The sequence below is a fragment of the Manis pentadactyla genome, chromosome 11, assembly GCF_030020395.1.
Source record: "Manis pentadactyla isolate mManPen7 chromosome 11, mManPen7.hap1, whole genome shotgun sequence".
NCBI classification, from domain to species: Eukaryota; Metazoa; Chordata; class Mammalia; order Pholidota; family Manidae; genus Manis; species Manis pentadactyla.
In genome coordinates this window covers 12,622,347-12,648,560 of record NC_080029.1, presented here as the reverse complement: position 1 = coordinate 12,648,560, position 26,214 = coordinate 12,622,347, and the positions used below count along the sequence as shown (strand labels likewise).

The window sequence follows — 26,214 nt, the reverse complement described above, 5'->3', positions numbered from 1 at the left end:
TCATGTAAATCTGGGCCTGCCTTCTAGGAACTTACATTCCACGAAATATACCAAGATGTAAAAGTTGAGACAGATTTAAAAAACACCAGACACAGATGAGTGGTCTGTGAAATCTATAGCTTATAGCCAGGTCCAGTGATAAAAGGTTAGAGGTCTGTACTTACATGTGAGGGCTTACGACCAAAAGGCCAACAAGAGATAGTTAAGGAGTTAGAAGTCCTGGAAACCAGGGATGAATAGACCAGGAAAGGTTGAATAAGTAGAATTTCAGTTGTTGAAATGACTCAAGATACAGTTCAATAAACCCCTTATTAATGAGTATCACTAACCTAAGGCTCAAAGGTACAAAGGACAGGACAGGGGTCTTGAGCCCTCCCTTTTGCAGCCACAGAGGGAATCTTATGGTCAAGAATGTGATAAACTCTTGACTGTGTATGGGCATCAACCAAAATACTTATTTTCCCAGCCTGTATATTTTGTGTACACATTACTCAGGTTTTCCTTTGTCCAGTAAACATTTTGGAGATCCATGTGTGGGCTAGGTATGCTGGATACTAGGGATAAATTTGCAAAGGCTATGTTAGGGGAACACTTCTGAATGTTCAAAGATGAATGTAAGTTCATTAGCAGGCAAGGTAGGGGGGCACATGATAGGGTAAGGAAGTCTTTCAGGTCACGGCATGACTGGATCAAAATCATAGAAGTAAGTAGCCTGTCTGGAGCTCAGGAGGATGAGCAGCCAGAGGAACATCGGTGCACCTCAGCATTTAAGGGGTAAAGGGGGCTATCAAAAGATACAAAGGCCAGAAATGTTGAAAGATGTGGTATTATAGAAGCCAAGAGAAAGGTATCAAGTAGAAAGCAGACAGTGGATGGTAATAAATGCTGCCTGTCAGGAATTATATGAATGAAAAAAGACCCACTGAATTGGCAGATAGGCCATGACCTACAGTAGAACCATTTCTTTGGAATGCTGGGAATAGAAAGAAGTTAATCAAATACCCATTTAGCAGGATGAAGAAAGAGATCACTATTCCCTGAGTCTATGGAAGAACCCAGGAGAGCAAAAAGGTCAAGGAGAGTTGTCTCCAACCAGAGCTATTTTAAGGACCAAGACATCTGACTCTGGTAGTTAACACATTTCTCTCTCCACTGTTTCCTTTTGATTTACCATTCTGAAGAGCCACAATGAAGCATTAAGGCCGAGGGAGAAAAGTCAACCTGATTTAGCACTGGCTTTCATAACATAGTGATGACTGCCGCATTTCCTCATATTTTCTCAATGTCCCGGAATAATAGAAAATAATTCTTTCCATAATTTGTTTTTATAATCTTGCTAGAAATGGATGTTATGGCAGAATAAGTTGATATAACTTCCATATAATAATTCTAAAGGTCCTAAGTTTTCCTCTAAAAGGCATGTTGACAGTGCTGTTTAAACAGTTCTTTATGGTAAGTACTAGAAATGTTGATAACCTGAAAGGTTTTCCGCTTAAAGAAATCTTCCAATTTAAACTCCTTACTGTTCAAATCTTGCTTTACAACAGGAGTAACAATTGAGTTGCAAATTGGATGGACGGAGTTCTGGAGAAAATTATATATAGGGTGTGAGTTTCATCAGGTGGAGAAAAGCCGACAGGCTTCATTCTCTCCAAAAAATGCCATGGTAGCATTTCTGGACAAGATAGGATATCAAGGTGTTTCCTGCAATAATTAGGTCTTTTGCAGAAATTGTTAGGTAATCGCTCTGAAAAGTAAAACTTCATTTTAAACATTGCAAGTGAGCAACAGAACCAATAGTTATCATAAAATGGGAAATAAGAGTTTGTAGGAATTCACATTCACATCAGTTATCAAGGTAGTATCTATGCTTAAGAGCATGGACTTTTTTAATCAGATGAAACTGTCAATTCAAGTGCTGTACTTTTAGCAGTTTATTGCTAAGTCTTCTGCCATGAAAATGACAGGCTATTTTAGACTTCCATTTCTCCTATTATAGCAACTTGTATCAAGTTTCTACTTCAGTGACTATAATCACTAATAACTAAGATAATGTAACAGTTCCATCAATGAAAGGGCATCTCTTAAATGCTGAAAGCCAGTAGTTAGTATCTATTATGTATTCGTGTGTTTGTGTATGGACCACAATTTATGAAAGCAAGGCCTACTTTTTCCCTCTACCCAAGAACTCTCAGAATAGCAAGATAAATATGTGTTCAGTCAAAAAGGTGAGTGTTAACTGTATGTTCAAGGCACAAATATTTCACATAGGACTTTCAAGGTAACGAATATAATTAATTATATCATATTAAGTTTGCTTCATTTTTAAGGTGATTAAATTCAGTAGTTAACAGCCAGAACTTGGGACTCAGAAGCAGCTCTATTACTGTATTGAAACACACAGTCCAGCAGGCCCCCAGTTTACACCCAGTTTTTGTTAAAAAAATTAACCACCACTAATCAAATTCCTTTCAAGAGTGTAGCAGGCTGTCACTATCTAGTTTTCTATGCAGCTATTAAATATAACCTAGTTTTTGGTATCCCAAGTTAGCTTCTCTTTTGCTTAGTTCTCAGTAAATTCTAAGACAGAAGCACTTGTTGCTTGCTAGCTACTCAGTTAAAAAGTACCTGATACTTAAAATAGTATCCTTTCCTGGATATAAATTTGTATTCATATTTGGAAATACATTCTTCAGTAAGTTCTAAAATCTTTATTAAAAAAAAATGAAGGTATATAGAATTAAGATATTTTCATTTCCTTTAAAAAGAATTTTAGCACACTTAAGACAGTAAAAAGAAATCTATTTAAAAATACTGTTTTAATAAGGTGGTATCTGATGGTCCTCTGGCCAGGTATTTATTTAGGAACCACCACTTACAATTCCAACTGGTATTCCAAAGGTAGTGGTTTTAAAAAAAAAAAAAAAGAGAGAAAAAGAAACATACAACTAATACAAATTCTCTTACTCTTTACTTTTCTTTTTATTATTCAAAAGTCAAATGTTACTTTTAAATCATCCATCCTCAATTTGGTTTAATGTACCGTCATTTTCCCAAGGTATGAAATTTCAGAATCTCTTTGGAATATTAATTTCATGTTTCTATGTTTAACAAAACTGTTGAAATCTTAAATTCCACTCTATTTCCCTGAATTCTCAAGACAGTTGCTGATGTAAATTTTAATATAAAATATTTAGTCACAAAATAGTATTGCTTTTGTATGCACATAGTTGTAAGATTACTTTGTTTTTGTCTGTAAAAAGTATACCATCTTTCATAAAACTCTAAACAAATTAAGAACTGTGATGTAGAACAAAAATTACACATTGTGAAACAGGTACCAGCACAACGTCAGGTTATATTACATCAAAAGAAGTTTTAATGGTCCCAAATATATATACTCAACAACTAAGCATACACTCGGGGGAGGTAAAAAAAAATCAAAAACAAAATCAAACAAAAAAAATTAGACACAAATGACCACATCTAGAATTCCACTCAATCTTTAATCAAGGAGGGACATATCCCCACTTAAAAAAAAAATCTGCAGTTTGAAGGGCAAAGGGTACAGATAAAAAAAGAGGAAACTTTATATTCGCCCCTCCCCCACAGAGGTTTTCCAAACCTGTTGTGGCTTGACTAACATGTTCAGAATGTATGATTTTAAAGGCAGGTCTCTTTATACAAAGAAACTGCTGGCATTCTTATCTAGTGAAGAAATATGGCAGAAAAGCCTATTCTTCTGAGTCTCAAACATGGTCCGAGAAAGCATATTCTGATTGTAGCAACTAACCAGTCAGTCCAGAGTTCCACTTAACAAAACCCCTGCGCTGTTGGCTTTTTGTTTCCATTCCTTCCCTGAGAAAAGGGCAATATGTGGTCCACGCTGGAGAGCTCAAAGGCGTAAGTCTTTCCCCTAAATGTATAATTTCCCCTCCTCCTGCTCCAATGAATTGGCACTTGATGAGCAGAAGTCAAGCAAGCGATGCTGAGCTGTGTCAGTCATTCACGAGACACCACTGCTTTGTTGTGGACTTTGTAGGGGGGAGGGGCAGAGAGCCAGTTCTCTCAACAGGTACTGACCATAGGCAGTGGCCGGTATTAGGACTCAAACTTTGCTTTCTTTGACAATGGTAGCGTGTCTTCCTTGTCTTCTTCCTCATCATCATCTTCATCATCATCAGGATAATCTACCAGACCAACGAGGCCTCCCTATTCAAAAATAAAGATTATTTAAAGAAAACAGATTTTCAAAGACATATGGTTTAAGTTTGGATAAAGAGCAATATAGACAGACCCCTCATGCCCAGTATGCTAACTGTGGTTATTTCTGGGTGGTGAGACTGCATACAGCCAAAACTCATTACTTTGATATATTTCCTAAATTTTCCATAATTGAACAAAACTTTGTAATATTAGCAAATCACACAGGAGATAAAAAACTTTAACCTTAAAATCTCTCGGGGAAAAATTAAAAACTTTCATTTCTTAAACATTCTGGCATATACCTATCTGAACCTGAGGTTCTAAAATGCAAATAACCAAAATAAGAATATATTCACTTTAGGTCAGAAGTGTCTAAACTTTTTAGATAAGTTCAGGTGGTCGGAGAATTATTGTCTGGTTCAGAAATGTTAAATCAGTTCCAACAGAGAGTAACCAAAGGGAGTCTCAGTCGCAGCCACCGTTGTTGAGAGAGGTTAAATTAGGAAGGCCTGGAAGTCAAGCATGTACCTTGGTAGTAATAGCTGCCGTCTGAGATGTATTTTTAGGGACAGATCCAGGAGAGCCTGGAGAGCCCGGGGATCCTGGGGATCCTGGCGAACCGGGCAGATTTGTTGCAGGGGACTGGCTGGTGAGGTTGGTCTTTGTTCCACTAGAGAGGGAGAGCTTGAAACTTGGACTCTGCCGACCAGAAAGATTCGTTTTCAGAAGCACCTCCTTTTCTTCACTTTCTTTTACTAAAAATGAGAATAGTGTCAGTAGTTGTCACCCATACTCATCTTTTTTCTTAACCCTCCCAAATGAGGTGACACTAAAACACAATTACCTAACTTACTCTTCCTTTAGGGAGTAACATTCAAGTTCAATTTATGAACAAAGCTTAGCAAACCGTTAAACACCATTACCCACTGTATTTTACTACTAAAAAAAGAATGAAGTCATCAATATTATATTCAGTGTCCCTACCCTTCCTGAAATATTTCTTAGTCAAGTTAAATTAAGAAAATTTAATCTGTGCCTTCACAACAGAGCTATTCTACACTCTATACAAGCAACAGAGTCTTATGTTGTGACACATACAAAGTAGATACTAATCATTTTGTCAACAAATAAAGACTAAACCTAGAATGGAAAAGCTTTCATTTTTCCTTGCCCATCTTTTCAACATACATTTCTTCCTTTCCATGAATTTACTTATTGGATCCATAATATCATCATCATTTTTAGTTTTGTCAGATGGGGACACTACAGCTTCTCCATCTTCCATGTCATCCTCATCTGTGTTAAACCACATCTCCTCTTCATCTTCTAGCGTTCGGGCATCTCTTCGGTATCTGTGATTCCTCAAAATGGAACGCATGCTATAAGGACAGAGAAGCAGGTACAGTAAATAGATGTTTATGAAGACTCCTTCAGACAATGTTCAAGCATTGCTCTGAGCTAGACATAATCTCAATGGATTAACAGGATAAAAACCATGTTTTATCCAACATAATTTAAGAATGCACTCTACCATATGTGGTGTTAACTAAGCAACAAATTTCCTAATATCAAAATTGTACTATTAGGTATCAGTTATTAAACTTTTTAACATTAGGATCAACAAATCATAATTTACAGGTCTTAAAATACACCATGCATGTGAATCCAAGTATTTAGAAAAATATGCACGATTTCTTAAAATCATTTGTAATCTTAAAGTAAAGCAAAGCAAAAAGCTAATTATCTGATTTAATCTTGCACGTGTGAAGCCTCACTGCCTCGTGTTTGCTTTTTCCCCCTTTTTCACTATCTAGCTTGGTAGGTGCCTCAGGAAGAGTCTACAGACCACACTAATATCCACCTACACCTTCAGGAAAACATTTACATTAATCTCTTTACTCACAGAAAACTACAGCTTCTCACTACCTGCTTATTTCCCCCTCCTCTGCCAAGCCGAACAGTATCAAACAAACAAGAAAGAGGCAGCACCAGACAGGCTGTCACTGGATGAACAGGTTCAAATATGTGGTAATGTACCTGTCAAGTTTCGGATTATCTTGCCTTTCCCTTTGCTGTTCAAATCTGAGTTTCAATCCTTTAAATGTCTGCACATAATCTACATCTTCCAGTGCTTTCCAGTAATTTTCAATTACGTGAGCAGTTAGTGATTTTATATCTTCCTGTAGAAAAGAATTTCAATGAAAAATTTGATAGGAAAATGTTATTTTAGCAAGGAATGAGGCTTAACTGTAGTGAATTCATAAACCTGCCCCAAATAGTTTAACTTCATAAAATTATCCAATCCTAGCAATAACCAAACAATAGAAATGAGTATCACATACACTGACTACTTCAACAGTCCCTGGTTTTTGGTGTACCTCAAAATTATCTGTGGGTCTTCCTAAAGAGTCAGGTCCCACTCTAGATGATTCTTACTCAGTAAGCAGTGGTACAGTCTGGGCATATATATTTCAAAATCACACCATGGAAAAGTGCTGGATTTGGATGGTAATGGTGGTTGCACAATGTGAATATATAGTTAATGCCACTGAGTTGTATGCTAATGGTAAAATGGCAAGTTTTATATGTGTATTTTACCGTAATTTTTTAAAAAGCACGGCACAGGTAATCCTGACACATACCAATGTTTGAGACCACTAGCCCCACACTGTATTACTGAGAAATTGTGAAGAGTGTATGAAATGTAGTTCTTTAGAAATACAGAGGGAAGTTAAAAAAAATTCAGAACCTCAAAATTAAAAACAAAAACACATCCAATATATTCTTAGTCAAATGTCATTTTACTTTTTAAAACTGGAGTTACATCAGTTTTCAAACTACCCTGAAGGATTCAGAGTACCTGAGAGATTTTTTTTTTTGAATCTCTCACAAGCTTTTGGTAACATTGGATTTTTTTAAAAAGTTCTCTCCAAATAATAATCTCAAGTCAAAATACCAGTAATATTCATTTTTCTCAAAGTTAAAACCAAAGTCTAACTAAAAAAATATAGAACCTACCACTCTAATAAACTCAAACATCTCTATTATGGCAGAGTTCATCAGATTGTAGCGCGATCCATTGTTGAGAAATGCTTTGACTACTGGTTCAAACAAAAAACTTTTCATTATGTAGCGGTTGTAAAACTCATCTTTCAATCCAATAATCTTTCTCTTAAAACGAAGAGCACCTGAAACACAGAGGCATTGCTGTTCAAATTACATGCCACACTTCCTTATTTTAGACTTGCCAAAACTCCGCCCCAAAAAAAACCCTGTTTAATAAGTATAACAATTCTTCATGCAGTGATAGGTTACTGCTTCCAGGTATGAACCTAAAGATAAGGATTACAAAAGGTTATCAGAAAAATGTATTCTAAAAGTAGTGTATGTCGTTATAGAACACAAGTCTTGGAAAGCCAGAAAAATTCTGGAATAAGTTACTACTGACCAAAATGTACCTTACATCTAAAATCAGAGCTAAAACAGGTTAATTCATTTATTAGCCCTATCATAAGATAAGGAAATTTGAAACAAATCCTTTTATATACACCTTAAAAACAGTAGAAAACATTGTTTTATTAGGGCAAACACTGTAATTTGATCTTCATTTCTTTGGGACACCCTTATTCTGCATCAGAGTTCATGGGTTTACACTGATTTATTTGTGAATGTTTGTAGAAATGTCATAAACCCACAAAAATCTGCATGACCCAAAATTTGCCTTCCCGTGGTTTTAGAAATAAATTTGGAGGATACTATTTATTCAATGTGGTCCTCTATGCTTAGTGCAGCGAGTATGCTTTTTAATTTTTTCCTATTTTTCCTTTTTATAATTAATTAGGCTTTAACTTACAGATTAAAAGGTATATTTACATCTTGAGGTATGGGGAGTTACTTAAGTCACCATTCGTCAAGATCCAAATATACTCAGACAGCTAGAGTTCAACAAATCCCTTTTTACCTAAATGGAATTTATCAGTAAGTTAATGCCCCAGTTATTGTAAACAGTTCAAAAAAGCATACTCACTTCATGCAGTCACATCGTCTTCGGTTGGCAAGATTAAATATTGTGTTTGTATTTTGGTTTCTTTGGAGATCATGGAAGTGGCTCGTTAAATTGCCAATTTGTTATTAATCAAGTCCTTCATGAGCAGGTAGCCAGGCAACCATGCTGACACGGTTTCTGGGTGGGAAGGCAGAGGAGTAAAGCAGCTCAATTTTTCTTTAGATGGTAGAAGAGAGGTCCACAAGTGAACGCCCAGTGAGGTACAGCTGATTATAAACTGCCTTAACAATCCAACTTATTTAAGAGTGTTTCTTCCAAAAGAGACACTCTGGGCAGGGAGTTTCAAAATAATTTATAGAATAGTAATTGCATTTTATTTTTTAAACTGCTGAATATTCTATATACATAAGCATGGTAAAATAAGACATTTTAAACAATAAGAGGCATCTTTCTGTGTGGTAAGTAAAAGCCTAATAACAAGGGCTTATTTTCCCAAAACACTGATTTTAGAGTTTGTTTTTTTAAATGTTACTTGACAAAGGAACTTAATAAGACAGTTCCATTTGTTAAAGTAAAAATCAGTACTTTAGAGCTCATGCTAATAGGCCAAATTTTTAGCTTTTAGTAATTATGGCAAGAGCTATTATTTTAAGAACTGGAATTCCAGCTTTGCAGGCTTTGTGGAGACTTGTGTCCTACTGTAACACACGCTAGCTGAATCCTGTGGTCTACAGTGATCGGCATGCAGTTCCTAGGGAAGTGAAAAGAAACTCCTCCTAGAATTCAGAGACCAGAGTACGCAGATGGCACCACTCGTTCCTCAAGAGCAGTTCTGTCCAGAAACTGCTGATGGAGATGCAAAGTGGTTCTAATTGTCTTTTTGTTTTGTTTACTTCCATTCACCCTCATTTATTTATATCAAGAACTGTGTTATTTACACTCAAACCCCTCCCCCCCAAAAAAGAAACCTGCATCAAAAACATCCACTATTCTTTGCTGAATAAAAAGTTGCTTTCAAAATTTTACCAGAGAGTTCTACGAAGTCAAGTAGCTCAAAGGAGATCGGAGAAAGCTTTTGGGATAGCTCAAATTGCCATAACCACAGGATTTTCAATGTAAAGTGCACTCTGCTTCCACTCATATCTCTAACCTCATTAACATGCCAAGAATCTCTTCTTAGTTTCAATCACCTCTTAAACAATCTGTCTTTACTCTAATTTCATGTAATAAGTTAGGGACTTTTTGCTGATAGCTCAATAAAAGCATCTATAACAAATGTTTATTTCTTTTAGATTTCCATATTTTTATCAAAAAAATCAGACAATTAAAATACAAGCTAAAAAGGGTATAACCTAAGATACAGTATTCCTGAAAAGGCTAAGGAAATAAGACTGATAAAACTGGTGTGATGTGGTGTGGTGTGGTGTGGTGTGGTGTGGTGTGGTGTGTGTGTGTGTGCACGCGCGCAAGAATAAGCTGTGAGAGGACTGGTCTCACCTAGACTTGATTAGCTGTCTTTAAATATGACAAAAGAATACTAATAAGCAGCAGCAGCTAGAAAAAACTGAAAGTTCCTAAGTCCCCAAACTTTACATTTAGTGACACATATTTTGTCTTTATTATAAGTGGGCATCTAAATTTCTTATAAAACCCTCCCCTAAAAAATAAGCCTGATTTTTTTTAGTTCAATGTACTCTTTTCTCAAAAGACTGAAAATAATTTAAAAGTTCTCAAATTCATACTTAATTCTTTCAGAAATCCTTGATAAAAAACTCCTGTGTACTGCAAAGCCAGACCTAGAGAGCTGTGTTCCTACTGAGTGGCATCTTCTTCAGAAGCTACTCATGTTCTCCATCCTTGGGAAGAGCCACACTGAGTTGAGAATCACTTGAGGAAGAGTTAGGTTTATGATAACCTAACTCAGTTTGGAAAACATTAACAATAACATAACATAGATTTTGCTAGCATGCCTTATTTCCTACAGTAAAAGTTTTCATTAACTTGTAGTGGTTCTCTTCATAGTCTCTTTAAATTATGAGAAACTGAATAAAAGGCTTTTCCTGCTACTCTCCCACTCACCTCATGTCTACCTATACCAAAACGCCAACATGCCATTTTCACATTTGCATATCTCAGCTATTTTCAACCACAAATGTCAAACAAATCTCTCATAACAAAGAACTCAATTACCTCTTTTGTGAGGTTTTCCTCATCTGCCTCACTTAATGCAGAATACATTTCCACTACGCTTCCAAAATGCCTCAAAATAGTGGGCTTATGATGTATTTTGATTTTTACATGACTATCTCCTCCTAACTGAACTCTGATACCCTTGACAGCTGAGTGGAGGTCTTAAACCATCTTTGTTTTCCTAGTAGTGGTATATACTGTACTTCATCAAATCTAAGATGCCACTGATTGCAAAAACGTTTATCTTTTCTACTAAGAAAACAAAATCAAAACAAAAGGAGCTACCAATCATAATGACAGGCCAATCGTAAGACTCACCTTGATTTGAGAGATGATGTATAAAAATGAACAGCTTAGAATTCAGTTGAAGATGGCAGTAGGTATTAAATAAACAGTTTTATTTCAATAAATTTATTAACTTAATTTTTTCACTCTATCCCATCTGCTCACAAACTCCCTTTCACACACTCAAACAAAACCTTCTATGCAGACATGAAAGAACAATTCAAAGTAGTGCTTGTTCATGAACTCCCTCTCCACTGGGTCTTGGGGCTCTCACTTTTGCTGTGATAGGTATCTAAGGAAAATGAATATGAGTTTAAGAGCCATTCTTCCACATATGCTAATGAGCTCATGGATATTAATAGAGTAGAACCAAAATATTTTTTACTGTCCTTAGCAGTCTAACTTAATGCCATATGCTACCTATTACGTTTGACTGAAAAAGGTTACTAAGGTAACACTGGAAGTCCTGGATAATCAGCAAAAACTACCCATACAAAATATCCGAAAGTTGGAAAATGGAGATATACTCTGACTGTGTGTTCTTAGCACAAAGTGCAGTGTGTACACACTAGTCTAAAACTATGTCAACTACAACTGTTACAGAAAGTTTAATGAATTTTTAGACTGAAGCTCATTTAATACTGTTTTAAAATGTTGACAGAGCAAATCAACATCAGAAATATCTCTATAAGAAAGGTTTTTATAATTTAAGCATTTTTTAATCAATTTAACCCAAAAAATTTTTAATGAGATAGAGTAAAAATGGATGTCTATGTTCAGGCTTATAATTAGTAGGTGGTCATATGCCTTTAAACAATAAAAAACCGAACTTACTATATAAAAACCCAGTGGCAAAAGTTAGTTACCAGCAGATATCTCTTTATTGAGCCTTGCTTGAGGTTACCCCTCAACTTGGTCTGTCAGCTTAACCAAAGAAAGCTGGCTGTTACATGATCATAAGTCTGGATTAACCTATTTAATTCAGAAACATGTTTTTATTTCAACAAGCTAGGGTCTTGAGAACACAGCAAAAGTCAATTTTTGAAAATCATGCATGATTAAGAACCCTCTATTGCTGTAAAAGAGCTGACAGACTTTTCCCATAAAGGTCTACATAGTACATATTTTAGACTTTGTGGGCCACATGTGGTTTCTGTTTTTTTTTTTTAACCCTTTAAAAAACATAACCAGTTTTCAGCTGGCAGGCTGTTCAAAATGGACCACAGGTTGGATTTGGCCACATCTATAGTTTGTCATCCCTGGTCTAAAATATCTGTGGTTATACAATGTTCTATTTCAAATGTACCCCAGTAAAGCTGAGGAAAAAATATTTGTGTAATTAATGAATGGACAGACCATCCACAGACATTTGTGCTAGGCACTCTTTTACTTAGAAAGTGTTTTGGGAACTCCATGCTATTAGCTGTAAACTTTCCAAATTACAAACATGTTCTGAGTTAGTGTGAGACTTTAGTCTCACAAGAAGAATGTCTAATTTGTAATTAGTAATGCTGTACTCGAAGAAAAAAAAACAAGGTAAAATGATTTAAGGTGGTATCTTAATAGTAGAATATTTTAATATGCTTTATAGATACACATGCTAACAACCCCTCTGCTGTCTATTAATTAGAAAAAAAGAATCAGGAAAATCATCTGCTTTCATTGCATTTGAGTATTAGAATCTAGGTCTTCTGACCAGAAATCAGTGATCTTCTCAGGCAATTGGACCTAAAGATACCAAAATGACAATGCATAGATAATAAATAATTCTACCAAAAGCAACACTTACATAATGCCAAGAAAGCATGCTTCGAGGCCATAAGAACTAGCACTCTCCGGAGGATATCCTTATTAATAATGTAGTTCTTTATGTGGTAGGTATGGTGCTCCACACAAAATGTTAACAATTCCAACACAAGTGCCAACAACTGGGCAGTCTGAAAATCATCTAAAATAAACAAAATAATTACATTTAATGGCCAATATTCTTTTCCTTCCCAAATATAAGAATCCAAATTCTAATCAAGAAAAGTCCCTTCTATTAACCCAAATATTTTAAAGTTAGGAAAAGGGAACATTTGCTGATGCCTACCATGTGCCAAGACATTTGCTCACATTTTTCTTATCTAATTTAAATAACTATGTTAGTTTCACAGGCCACAAATCTGAAGATTAAGGCAGAGATGGGATACAAATCTATTAGATCTGCTTTATGCAAAAGCACAAGATGTTCTACCATGTCATAACAGGTCCCTCAACAGATGTACACAGCATGGGGGGCCTGCCAGATGTCATATGGTCTTTGGTGGAATTACTTTCTGTTCCTATGATTCCAGGGTGTTTTATTCCTCCTTTGTTACACATGAGCCCACAATGAATTATAATTATTGTCTTATCTTTTTTCCTTACAAGACAATAAGCCTCTGAAAATATTTTACTCAATTTTTCCCTTTCCCATTTAGCCCCTAAACAGTATAGCACAGGGCCTTCACAAAGTGGATTCTCAGTACTTGATGAATTAAATATGTGAGTTTGAAAAAGAAACCTCAAGTTTTACCTAATATAAATAAAGGAAGTAGGAAAAATGAGAATCAGGTTTCCAAGACTTGATTCTAGAGCTACAAGAAAAGGTAAATTTTAACAATTTATTTTTTGTGTGATGTTATAAGTTAAATGTACATACTATATTGATAATTCACATGACAAAATAACATTTTCTCTCAAAGTTTCAAAGGAATTTCTCACACACACAAGCTAAAGCTAAAGGAACAAATGCAGAAATAATAATCCTAACATTTGAATAATCTTCAATGCAAAAACAACAGAACATAAGCTTTTCTGTCTACACATCTGGAGTACAAATAACTTACAATGGTTTTTTTCACAGCTATTTTCTTTTGTTTATTTTGCCTATGTAAATTAAAATTAAACTTTAAAAATTGTTTTAAAATTTGATATAAAATTGTTTGAAGTACAGCAACTATCATATCTTCTTTTAAGTTTCTATTATCTCTGATTATAGCACTTTTGAGAGAAATTATACCTTGAACCCCATTTCTGAAAATATATCACACCTCTATGTTAATCAATGTTTCTGAACTTTTAAACAATGTTAAACACCACCAACTCTGAGTTTCAGAATTCAAGAACAGAGAGCTTAACTACCAACCTGTATTATCTTACCTTTGCTAGGTTTGTCTTCTGTTGTATTTGCCAGTAAGGGAGCAGTGAGGACATGCATACAGTGCTTATAGAAGAAACCCAGAAATTCAGTCTTTTCTGTTTTCTAAGAAGTCAAAAACACTTCCATGAACTTTAACTGCATTGGTTCCTACCAGCAATAAACAATATACTAATATGAAAAAAGAGAAAAATGCCCATGGCTTACATTAGCAGTAGCTAACATGTTCTCTGGGTCAACTAAAGTTCGAAGCAGGCCCATAAGTTGGACTGCTCCTCCAAGTTCAGGGTCTGTATCACAAATCATATGTTCTATAATGAGGTTGATCAGCAAAATATCCTGGTGAGAAAAATACACATAATAAGGATTCACTTATTATGGGAGAGAATGGAAAAAGCACATATTATGACATAATTCTACAGCATTATACCTAGCTCTAGCTGTCTTATTAACTGTAAACGAAATGATTGACTGACTTCTGTAATAGGACATATGGCATTGTTTCTCTGAAGTGTGGTAGAGGCACATTACACTAAATAATACTGAAAAGAAAGAAGTTTCTTTTTCTATTATCTTTAAAGCCCTCGGATTAAAGCAAAAACAAAGTTTCAGTCTTGTGCTAATAGATCTCTCTATCTCTTGATAATGAAATCTCCTCTTTTGAGGAAAGGTCTGAGGCTCACAGCTTCAAAAGTAAGAAAATTTGGCTAGAATTTGTAATTGCTCTTTCACTGCATTTTTATGGATTTCTATTCATGGATGATATTTTTATCTGTCTTCCATTTATGGAAATGATATTAAAAGCTTCCATTTAAAACTTAAGAAAAAAATTGGTTGGTTACCTGAATGTCTTGAAACTGGGGGAGACAAGATTATGGTACTTAGCACACAGAACAAATGAATCATATAGATTCTGTATGTCATAGAAAATTGCTAATTTTCTTGAGGCTCTACTATGACTGGAATTCCTGACCCAAGAAGTAAATAAAAACTGAGAGGCATTCAATGAGAAAATCCCTACTCTTACCTATATATGCAATGTTAGGATGAACAAAGAGAAATGCACACAGTATATGGAAATAATGATCAAGATTGGGAATGAGGAGGCCTACTACATGTGACTGAAGTACATCAGGGCCTGTCCAACTAGTGGGTTACAAGACCAGCAAGAACAACATTTTTAAGAATACAGATATTCTGACCAGCAAGAATAACCTTTCTTTTTAAGAATACAGATATTCTGATTTTCCAGATAGGACATTTTATAAAGGAAAAAAAGTGACATAATATTCAACAGTTCAAACTGGCACTTTCTACATACTGTGGCCCTACAATTAAAAAAAACACCTCAAGTAAAGAAGTTACTAGGCATTTCACTTCATTTTGACATCACAGCATATTAATTAGGATTTCAAAAAAAGTAAAAGTCTATTTTTTCATTTTGTATAAATACAATAGGCTGGAATTCCACACAGATTTTTTTTCCTAATATACTTTCCCCTCACCCCCCCTTTAGAAGGAGTTGGGAGAATATTTTCTTCTTAAATAAAAAGTTATTTCAGAGATTTTTATAGGGGAAAGAGAGAAAAATATCAGAATCATTGGTTTAATTATCTGAAAATAAAACAGAAGAGCACACACATTAGGGCTGCCATTGGCTATGCCATGGACCATATACTCTGGGAGTGCCCATCTCATTACCAGGATATATTCTCTCACTTGCTTTAAAACTGATGTGTTTGTATGAATAGGGCAACAGCTTGTTCCCTATGGTTAGGCTGCTTTTCTAAAGAAAGCACCTAAGAAACTTCCAAGGGACTGTGTGTGCTTCAATTCTTCATTCTTGAGATAGACTTTGAGAATCTATCCCTAGCAAAAGTCAGTGTTTTCCTAGGAAGTTACTCCTAATTCCACATATAGAACAATTTACTGATTAAATGATTTAAAGAAGACAACATGGCAAATTAACTTCGGAATTTAGAATCCTGATCTCAAAAATATAAAAGGAAATTTAACTGAGAGATTAATAAATAAATGCTCTAAGACACAATTGATAAACTGAGACTGGAGCCAATTTAAGGGAAGAATAAACCACTTGATATTAAGGCTACAGTTTTCCCAAACATCAACTATTTAAATCTTAAAAAAATGAGTAATAAATATAGTTATAGCTCCCCATGTATAAATACTTACTGTTAATGCAAATAATATTTACCTTGTTGTTTATTTTTTGCTCTGTTAACTTCTTACTTACATCATCATTCTGTTGTGCCTCCTGCATGACAAACTCTCGTACCATGGATGGATTATATTCAACCAAGTATGAGAATATATCAGTAGCAGCACCTCGCACCTGTGTATCATCCATGCCCTACAGACAAAAAGCATTTACTTCTATAATTATAAAAGTATTGAACTCAAGGCTACGTAAATCCAAAATCTTACAAATTATTTTAAAAATTGGCAATAAAAAAGAGGGTCAAGGAAATTCTCCTACATGTAAAACTCTTGTTCTATGGAAAAGTTATACTTTCTTTTATTTATATCTCCTTTCCTAATTTAACATTTCAACTAATAGATTGCAAAGTTTAACTATTAAAAATAGGGAAAATTCCTGTTATGACTCTCTAGTACTAGAGTTTTACAGCTTTTTAACTATGTAAGATACAGCTAATATTGGCTATAATCTAATATTTGCATGTTACATAAAGAATATATTTGTGGACCAAAAATGTGACAATACACACACACATATATAAAATTGTAATTAAATATGAGGAGAAACAAACTTACAAGGATGACTTCTAAGGCTGGTAATATGCCCATGTTTGACAAAGTCTTGAAGAAAGCATCTCTGTTTTGAGGTTGTAGCGTTTGTGAAAATGCACAAAATTCTTTTAAAAAGTTAACCTGAAATCAGGAAAAAGAATAAGTGAATATAAAAATCTGTTGTTTTAGCTTCACGTCCTTCATAATATCAAATTTCTTACCAGTTCCTGTCTTTTTTCCTCATCTGTTGCTTCATCTGTTAATTGTGCAAACAAATCTGTCAGAAATTTTTCATCTTCCTGTGAAATCAAAGGATAAATTTATGCCAATAACAAGAATGTATTAAAATATAATTTCAAGATGCTATAATAGAAGATATAAATTGCAATGACTGAAAAAAGAAAAGATTATATTGGCAATAATGTTTTTTAAGAGACGAGAAAAAACCCAACTACTAAAGAATAAATTGAGGATTTATACAGAAATTGTTCTTTTTATTTGGCAAGCCCCTATTTTCTAAGCCTAATATTTAAGGGCCTCATTGTAAATATTTTAGGCTTTGTGGACCTTACGGTCTCTACCAAAGCTACTTGATTCTGTTGATACAGTAAGAAGCAGTGATAGACAGTATGTAAATGTATGAATGTGGCTGTGTTCAAATGAAACTATTTATAAAATCAGGTATGGGCCATAGTTTGCAAATCCCTGCTTTTCAATAGGGTTTCATAACTTTTGAAGTTAAGGTTCTGCAGCCTCTCAAATGACAATATAAAACTTCCTTCATGTTTCAAGACATTAAGGAAAAAGCTTACTTAAAAAGCTAAATTTAAAGGTTTTAAAGAAACATTTATTAATTGAAGATCTATTATATATATATATGCAATTTAATATGCATTAAATTATTTTGAAAAGGATTCAAAAGATACTCTTGTAGGCTATTAATCTGAGTAAGTAAGTCAGAATACATAACTTGGAAAGAGCCTCAAGTGTTAGCTTACCCTCCCTCATTTTATAACTGAGATTAGGAATTTACTGAAAGCCTCATCACAGAAGGTGGTAGAGCCTTCCTATTCAATTTTTTCCATCACTATTTTTAATTAAGGTTTTGTTAGAGTTTAGTTTCATACTACCTCAGCTAGTAGAAGTAGATTCAACACTACTTCAGCACTACAGACATGCCTAAGTCTAGATACATATATATGTTATGTGTGTGTGTACATGTAAATCTCCCATTAGATTATAAACTCCATATTCACTGTTGTAGATGCTCAGGAAACATTTTCTGTGGCACTAAATTAAGTTAGGTTATTCCCACTGTAACTTTTCCTAAAATGTACAAATAGGCCATACCTCAAAGGGCATCCAATTTCAAGATGCATTCTAGATATATAATATATTCCAAGTGATTAAAAAAAGGTTTTCTGAACTCCTTTTGGGGGACAGGAAGTAGAACAATGTTTCCTAGTATTACAGAGAGCAGTCAATGGTAAGGGCAGGGTAGGACTGTGTACACAAGGTGGGTAAGAACCTGCTTTAAATTTACCTTAGTCACCCCTTGTAAAAAAATTATAAAACTCTCCTTCCTTCACAGTAGCACTTTGGATGTAAGTGCCCAGCAGGAAGACAAACAGAACCACAGCATTGGCAACCAGTATTCTACAGAGCATATTGTAGGGAAGCAAAGATTTAAAAACTTGAAATTATTCATATTTAGTGAGTAAAGCTGGCATTTTACAGGTAGGAAGACCAAGAAAACAGAAATGACAAATCCCTGCCTAACAAAATGAGGAACTTGTGCAACTGAAGAGAAAGGACCAGCAGCAATCAGGAGAACCCAAGGAAACCAGGAGTAAAAACTGGACCAGAACAGAGCTGTAGGGTTGCTAGTAAAAACGATTTCCTCATCAAAGAACTAATGGAAATTGGTACCACAACCCTTCTCCCCTCTCCCTTATCAATCACAGTGCACTGTGTAGGAATCACTATTGTACTTACCAGACTCTATTGCCTGTATTATTTTATATGTCTGTCTTAAACAAATGGAAGACATGTCAAATTAATCAACATGAACAGGAATTACTATTCAGGAAAGCAGTTTTGGTAAAACTGACTTTTCTTTTTGGATTCGTACTTTTTTTTAAAGGTGACAAAGGCAAGGACACTGAAAACACAGCAATTTTCTAAAAAGGAACAAACATGAAAATTAAACTTACTGCTTTATTTGTAACATGTACTACCAAACAACTCTACCTGACATTTGTCTTCTTTCCTTCTTTAACAAAAACAGGTTTCAAATAATTGTTTTATTTGTAGATGTGAGATAAGGAAATTACCTTATAATATCTTTGAAGTCATATCATATATCTGTTATTACAATCATCATGGGCATTACAGAAACAAACATGAGAGATGTGCAACTCGAAAAACTTTTCACTATGTAAACTTCTATTTCAGTTAGAAAAGACTAAATCATACACTATGGGATATGTTCTCTGCGAGGTTCTCTGAATTTGGGGGTGTACAAATGCAGGTTATTGACCAGCTCACAGAGATTCTGATTCTGACTTTTGCCAAGAAACTGTACCCTAGGCAATTCTGATACAAATACCCTAAAACACCAGACCTGAGAGACTGAGAATACTGCAAAAAGAAAATGTGGAATTTAATAAACAATTATTAATGGATACTTAAAAAGACAATGCTCAAGAGTCTTAAATGCATGACCTTATTTAATCTTCAGATGTTCTTGTAAGATAGGTACTAATATCACCATTCTTCAGATGAGGAAACAGGCTTTAAGAGGGTAAGAAAGTTGCCTGTCACATAGCTATTAAGTGACAGGTGGAACTGAAACACACTATTCACATCTAACTTCCCCATTTGCTCACCTATTACAAAAGCATGCCTTCAGTTTGGGAGACATGCAGCTGTATTTTGCCATCATCTGCTATACCCCCCTTGACCCTAAAACTTTAATATATAATTACCTAGGAATTCTACAAATTCTGTACAACTTATATTCTATATTTAATGTGGACATTTTTCTTGGTATCCTGGTTTTATTTTTCTTTCCTCTTCCAATCTGCTATTCTAGTCTATGTATAATTGATAGATTAATATCCCTAAAATTCCACATCCAATCATTTCATTAAGATCATTCCCCTATAATTTCTTCAAACTAGACTTATCACAATTACCTTCCCTAACACAAACACAACAACCATATGGTCCCATAATATGATATGTCATCTCTTGCACACGTTTAGACAAAAACTCAACATAGGCAGTTAAAAAGAACTGAATATTATTACTGCTAAGACAATTCCAAATTTAAATGTTATCAATCAAGAGATCTTTTTTATTAGGAAGAAAAGAATGGTCTAACTCACCTGTAACATACCAACAATTTCTACCTTATTGAAAAAGATAAAGGAGTGAAGTGTTGATAACATATTTTCTTCAAAGACTGAAGGGGTAGGTAGAACCATATCTTGTATATACTGAACTCTGTATGTCTGATGAATTTTTTGTTTCAGCTCAGGATCTGAGATGGGAATCACTTCTTTAAACTTGGCTGTTTTTGTTAGAAATTCCCTGTGTTTTCGTGGTTGTGATAAAGCAGGATCATATTCTAAGCATCCAATGACGTCCATTATACATTCTTCAGAGAACATAACTTCAAAAAGAGCAGTTCGATTCAAGAGGAAGATGCCTTTGATAATTTCATATAAGTGGTGGAGTCCTTCAACATTTTCCAAATCTTCACACACATGAAATAGCTCTAAGAGCTTTTTAATGTAACCCTCATTTTCCAGTGCTAGTGCAAGTTTTTCACGACGAAGGGGGGAAGGTAAAGATGACGCCACAAGTTCTGCAATTTCCTCAAGGCGACTTAATTCACAAGATGGCAATTCTAAACCTGGCGATGACATATCATCAAAGCGCTCCTCTTCAGATTCATCTACAAGGTCCTGAGTGATGTCCACTGAAGGGTCCTTTCCTTGAACCTAGTAAATAAGATTTATGATAGCCAACAAAATATAATCAAGCAAATCTGAATAATACTCTTAGATGACTACAAGAAATGTTTTAAGAAAACTGTAATAACAATTTTCAAATTTAAGATTCTTCACACTTGGTATAACTGCCTACTTCTTGAAATTACACCTCTACAAATAACGTACTTTCAGTTTCAAGGAAGAAGTTCAAAGTTCAAAGATGGAATGAGCTTCCTCGTTAAGTACAGGTATACCAGAAACAGAAACGTTCTCAGATATGCTAAACTAAGACTCATGAAAGAGTGCCCTGCAGAGCTGCAGTGTAGAGGCCTGACCTAAAACACCCACTCACATCTTCTACCCAAAGCCCCCTTTTCCAACAGACCAGGGCAAATCTCAAAAATTTTCCTAGCACTTTGTTCCAAGATGGCCACCACCAAACTCTTCCAAAGTTTAAATAAAATTCAGGAAGCAAATATAATGATGTGATCATAAGAAAGTATATATAAATTTAAACAAAATGGAAAATATTTAATGTCAGTTCTAGAAACCAAGGGTCAAAGAGCATGTAAAAACTGGTTTTGGACCAAAGTGAGTCATTGACTTGCTATAAATGCTGGCTGGTAGCCCAAAAATATTATCAAGAAAATCTGGGTGGGAAACAAGTACACCCCGACAAAAATGCAACCTCATAAAAAGTAACCGTAACCTGTATGTAGCAGAGCTATCCCCCAAGACAATCTGCTACAGCCAATGGAAACGTTTCCCTTTCTACCCAAACTTGTAACTTTCCATGATCCCCCAGAAGCCTTAAAGTTTGTCATAAAACTTTTTATGTTTTTTTATGTCAGTGTAGAGGCTCTAATTATAAAAAGATGACTTAGTAGTCTTTGCAATTAGACACATTTTAAGGTGAAAGGATTTTTACAAAAGGTCAAGGACGTATGCTGAAATGGAACAAGTTCTGTTATCTTGGTCTTGTAACTTAGACACTGCCACTACAGCCATTGAAGAGGCCAAGTTGAATGTAAAGGAATGGAAAAATTAGAACATATGTGAAATGGCCAAGAAATTTAAGTTGCTTAGCATGGTTAACAGAGAGTGTTGCTAGAAGGGAAGAAGACCTGGATCATTTCTTTAAACATGCTGCAAGGCGATACTGCCTTGACCTTAACCCAGTGGGCAGCATCACCGAAAGGAGGCTAGGCACATTCACAGCTTGTACCTGGCATGTTCTCAAGCTGACTCGGGATTTGTTAATTACAGAAGTTCTCATTATAGCTTTGGATTCCTAATACTTTAGATATGGCTTTACCTGTAGAAAAATGGTAGCATTTCTTTAAAAAACCAAATGAAGAGAGACAAAAGCCCTTACCGTAATGAAAATGCTATCTTCTTGATTTTATTTGCAAATATTGAAGGCTAAGAAGGTAATGAAAAAGGCCTGTGTTAGGAAACTCTTGGAATCTGATATGCTCAGGGAATCAAGGTAGAATTGTAATGATTTGACAAATAGAAGCAGTCGAAGACTGAAGTGGAAGGGAAGCAATGGAAAAATAGAAAAGAGAGAAAGGTAAGACTAAACTAGAAGAGAGCCTTCCTTAAGCGAAAGGATAAATCTCAGAAATCAGTCTGAACAGATACGAAGAAAATAAGAATGTAAAGGCCATAAAATACCTACAAAGGAAAAAGATACACCCAGGCATAATAACTGCCATCGAAGAGGATACTAGGAAATGGGGAGATTTTTAGCTGTTTCTAGATTAAAAAATCGTAAGCAAGATCAAAGAAATTAAAAAACATATATCTCAGAGAACAAAATGTCTAAAACCAGAAGCCACAACTTGAGCATACATACAGGATCATAAAAGAATGACTGAGAAACAACACCTTTGACATGAACTATGTAAACATTAGGAGAAAGATGAGAAAAGAATTATATAAACTAGCCAGTGATTCTTAGGAAAGCTGCTGTAGAGAAAGCATACATGTACAACGACCTGTGACCCAAAGTGAAGATAACCAAAAAATCTACAGTATTACAGACTAAGGAAAAGTGCAGAAAGATCCAACAGTATTAAAGAAGAGCCAGGCCTGATAACCACAGATTGAATCCAGGTCTGAGTTAAATATTGGCCAAACAGAATATGGTGCCCAGAGTAGGCCTGTTCAACTCAAAGTGAGGGCAAACAAGATTTGTCTGAATAATGGGTGCTTGTAGCACAGCCCTAGCTCTTCTCTCTTCTATCTTTCTATGCGATAACTCAATAGGACAAAATCTAGAGGTATATGCTATAAACGCAACTGCATAGGACAGAAAGCAAAGAAAAAGTATGAAGAAAGAAGGCACTCAGGTATAAAGATCAGGCTTTCACATGTTAAAGAGAAGGGGACAGTTTAATAGGCAGATTAACTTATGAAAAAACATAGTTAAGTAGAATATATTACAGAAATAAACTCTGCAAATTAAGGAAAAACTGCCTCAAGGACACTAACTTCTATTAGGGCAGTGGCTCTAAACTTCAGGGTGCATCAGAATTGTCTAGAGGAGGGTCAACAACAAGTTACTTCCAAATCTAGTCTACCATCTGTTTTCTGTAATTACAATTTTACTGGAAGAGAACATTGCCCATTTATTTCTATGTTATCTGTGGCTACTTTTGTACTGCAACAGCAGAGCTGAATAGCTATTAAATTGTATGGCCCACAAACCCTAAAATATTTACTATTCTTGCCCTTTAGAGAGAAAACTGACCTAAAGGGCTTGTTCAAATATAATTACTGGGATGTACTCGAGTTTCTGATACAGAAGATCTGGCTACCACTTCAGCATTTTATTAAAAATAATAATAATAAAGAGAGAAATGTGGTATCCACATATAAATCAAGTATAAAAATCAAATGAGTATTCATATTTGAACTGTTTATAGTTCATAATGCATGAGCAAAACTGAAAGTTTCTGTGATGACTGCCCTTGTACTGTCCACCATGTAACTTATTCACTATGTAAGAATTTGTTCTCCATGTTAGAACTTTTTGTTATGCCTCAGAAGATTGGAGACTGACGAAAATTAGGCTTGGGGTGGATTAATGATTGTGCAATGAGCATTGACTCCCCTATACAGAATTTTATTGTTGTTAACAACCATTTGATCAATATATATGAGAGATGCCCTCACAAAAAAAAAAAAAGTACACACTTCCAATTGTAAAATAAATAAGTAACCGGGATGTAATGTATAGCATAAGGAATATAGTCAAGATATTGTGACAACTTGGTATAGTGATAGCTGGTACCTAGAATTATCATGTATATAAATGTTGAATCACTATGTTGTACACCTGAAACTAATATAATGTAATACTGTGTGTCAACTACCCTTCAATAAAAAATAATTATCTACAAAAAAGAAAAAAAGAAGATCTGGGACAGAGAGGCATCTCAGTTTCCATTTCTGTCAGTTCCCAAGTCACGCTGCTGGTCTGAGGACCAAACTTTTTTACCAAACAATGAGTTAAGCAATCTGTTGAAGATTATTCTCCAGTTAAAAATGTATGTGGAGACAGAAAACTGTCCTTAAGATGCAATGGTCTACATGAGTCCATTATAAGCCAATGGCTTTAGCCACTAGAGCATAAAATAAGCACATGTTCACAGAAGACTGTGGAGATTATGTCATGAGATGGGGTACTAGTCAGTAGGAAATTCCAGGATCAGTTAAGAACATGCAAGACGAGGCTGAAAGGATAGTCAAGAGCCACAAGAAGTTACTGAAAAGTAGTATGATCAGACTTGCATTTTAAAAAAGATCTCTCTAGCTGTGGTATGGATTTGAGAGGACCAATGAAGATTAAAGTAATAAACCAGGCAAGAAATGACAGTGGCTTAGTACACTGTGATAGACGTGAAAATTAAGTGAATGGATTTAAGATTTATAATTGAGGGACTGAATATGTAAGTGATGAAGGCAGGTTAAACACGACCCTCAAGTTTTTGGTTTCTACAACTGGATAGCATTTACTGAGATGAGGGAGATGGGAGCACTAACCAATCTAGGTGAGCCTGGGTTCGGTTCTGGACTATTAACTTTGAGAAGCTAATGAACACTCATGGAATTCTCAAACACAGCTGGATATAAAAAGTCTGGGCTTCATAGTTTGGTGTCAATAAATCACACTTTTCTACAAATCAAGCTTTTCACAGACAGCAGTGAATTTAAGAGATCTATATGAAATGCTCATCTATTTATTTAAAATCTTGGGCATTAGCTGAAAAGCACACCAAAAAACAAAATGCTTAAAGACAGCATATTGATTTTCTACTTTTTAAAATTACCTGACATATTTTCTCCCAAATTTCATCACAGCCAGCTTTTTCTTGAAAGCTAAGGGCCAAGTCATAATTTTCTGCTTCAGACCACACAATCAAAGTGTCCTTGAAAGGAAGAAAAGAAGTCTGAATGATTAACATACATTATCATAAACTATTTCAAGGTATTAGACAAATGAACACAGCAACAAGGAACTGAGAACAGTACTCAGCAACACTGATGCTGGAAATAACCAATACCTTTTCCCACTTCATTTTGTTCAATCTAAATGAAAACCATTTATCTTAAGGAAAAGCTTAACCAACACGTATATGAAAAGCACTACAAAATGAGCAATTTCAATGTCCTAAACATTTACAAACTAAACCTTGTATCAATCCTATCTATGTTTGCACACTAGATTACATTTTATGCTCTAGTCAAAATGCCCAAAAAGGAAGTCTGAGCATTCCATAAATAACCAAGGCATGTTAGGAGGGAATGAATAAACACAGTTCCTTTTCTTTTCTGTCAATATCCAGTGCCCATGAAATTATTGACTAAAATTGTAATATGTGAGCATTTCTGTGGACAGAGGAGTTTAACTTTCACCAACGTGCTGTGGTTCAAGAAGCAAGATGCTCCTATGCTCCTATGACCTCTTTCTTCTACTCAGACTGTTTTTTTAAATGATAGTTTAATGATTCAAGTTTTTATTAAAATGTAATCTCAACAATTCTATAGTTAAAATACAGAGACCATTTTATATTCCTTGTAATCCAGTTAGTCTGTATTCTACAGTACACATGGTATAAAAATATTTATAGGGTCCAAGGTATCTTTACAAACTTGCTGACTGTAAATGAATATATACAGTATTTCATAGTAATCAGCCATTTCAAAAAAGGGTCTTCTCATTAAAAGAGGTCCACAAATCAACTAATACAGGCATGCTGAACTTCGCTTTATTGTACTTTGCAGATACTGTGTTTTTTTTTAACAAACTGAAGGTTTGTGGCAACCCTGAGTCAAGCATGTCCATCAGCACTGTTTTCCAACAGCATATGCTCACTGTGTGTTTCCCACATCATTTTCCTAATTCCCACAATACTTCAAAGCTTCTCGTTATTTTATCTGTTATCTGAAAGCTTAGATGATGGTTACCATTTTATAGCAATAAAGCATTTAATTAAGGTATGCATTTTTTTTAGACATAATGCTATTGTACCCTTAACAGACTACAGTATGGTATAAACGTAACTTTTATA

At 34.9% G+C, this 26,214-nt stretch overlaps 1 protein-coding gene across 2 annotated transcripts in view; it reads right to left on the bottom strand.

Moving 5' to 3' along the window:
• Positions 1-3,487: 3,487 nt before the first annotated feature.
• Positions 3,488-26,214, bottom strand: part of PPP4R3A (protein phosphatase 4 regulatory subunit 3A) — a 35,608-nt gene continuing 12,881 nt past the window's right edge. Inside the window, exons 3-15 of one of the 2 annotated variants that reach the window (XM_036881995.2) lie at positions 24,973-25,071; positions 20,027-20,644; positions 16,859-16,936; positions 16,662-16,778; positions 16,084-16,239; positions 14,076-14,207; positions 13,871-13,973; positions 12,477-12,635; positions 7,225-7,394; positions 6,244-6,386; positions 5,395-5,585; positions 4,735-4,961; positions 3,488-4,212 (exon numbers count right to left, since the gene is read on the bottom strand). In XM_036881995.2, the coding sequence (XP_036737890.1) occupies positions 4,102-4,212; positions 4,735-4,961; positions 5,395-5,585; positions 6,244-6,386; positions 7,225-7,394; positions 12,477-12,635; positions 13,871-13,973; positions 14,076-14,207; positions 16,084-16,239; positions 16,662-16,778; positions 16,859-16,936; positions 20,027-20,644; positions 24,973-25,071 (2,304 nt within the window). In that variant the 3' untranslated portion in view covers positions 3,488-4,101. The remainder of the gene's footprint in view (positions 4,213-4,734; positions 4,962-5,394; positions 5,586-6,243; positions 6,387-7,224; positions 7,395-12,476; positions 12,636-13,870; positions 13,974-14,075; positions 14,208-16,083; positions 16,240-16,661; positions 16,779-16,858; positions 16,937-20,026; positions 20,645-24,972; positions 25,072-26,214) is intronic. The other variant, XM_036881996.2, reaches the window with a different exon arrangement.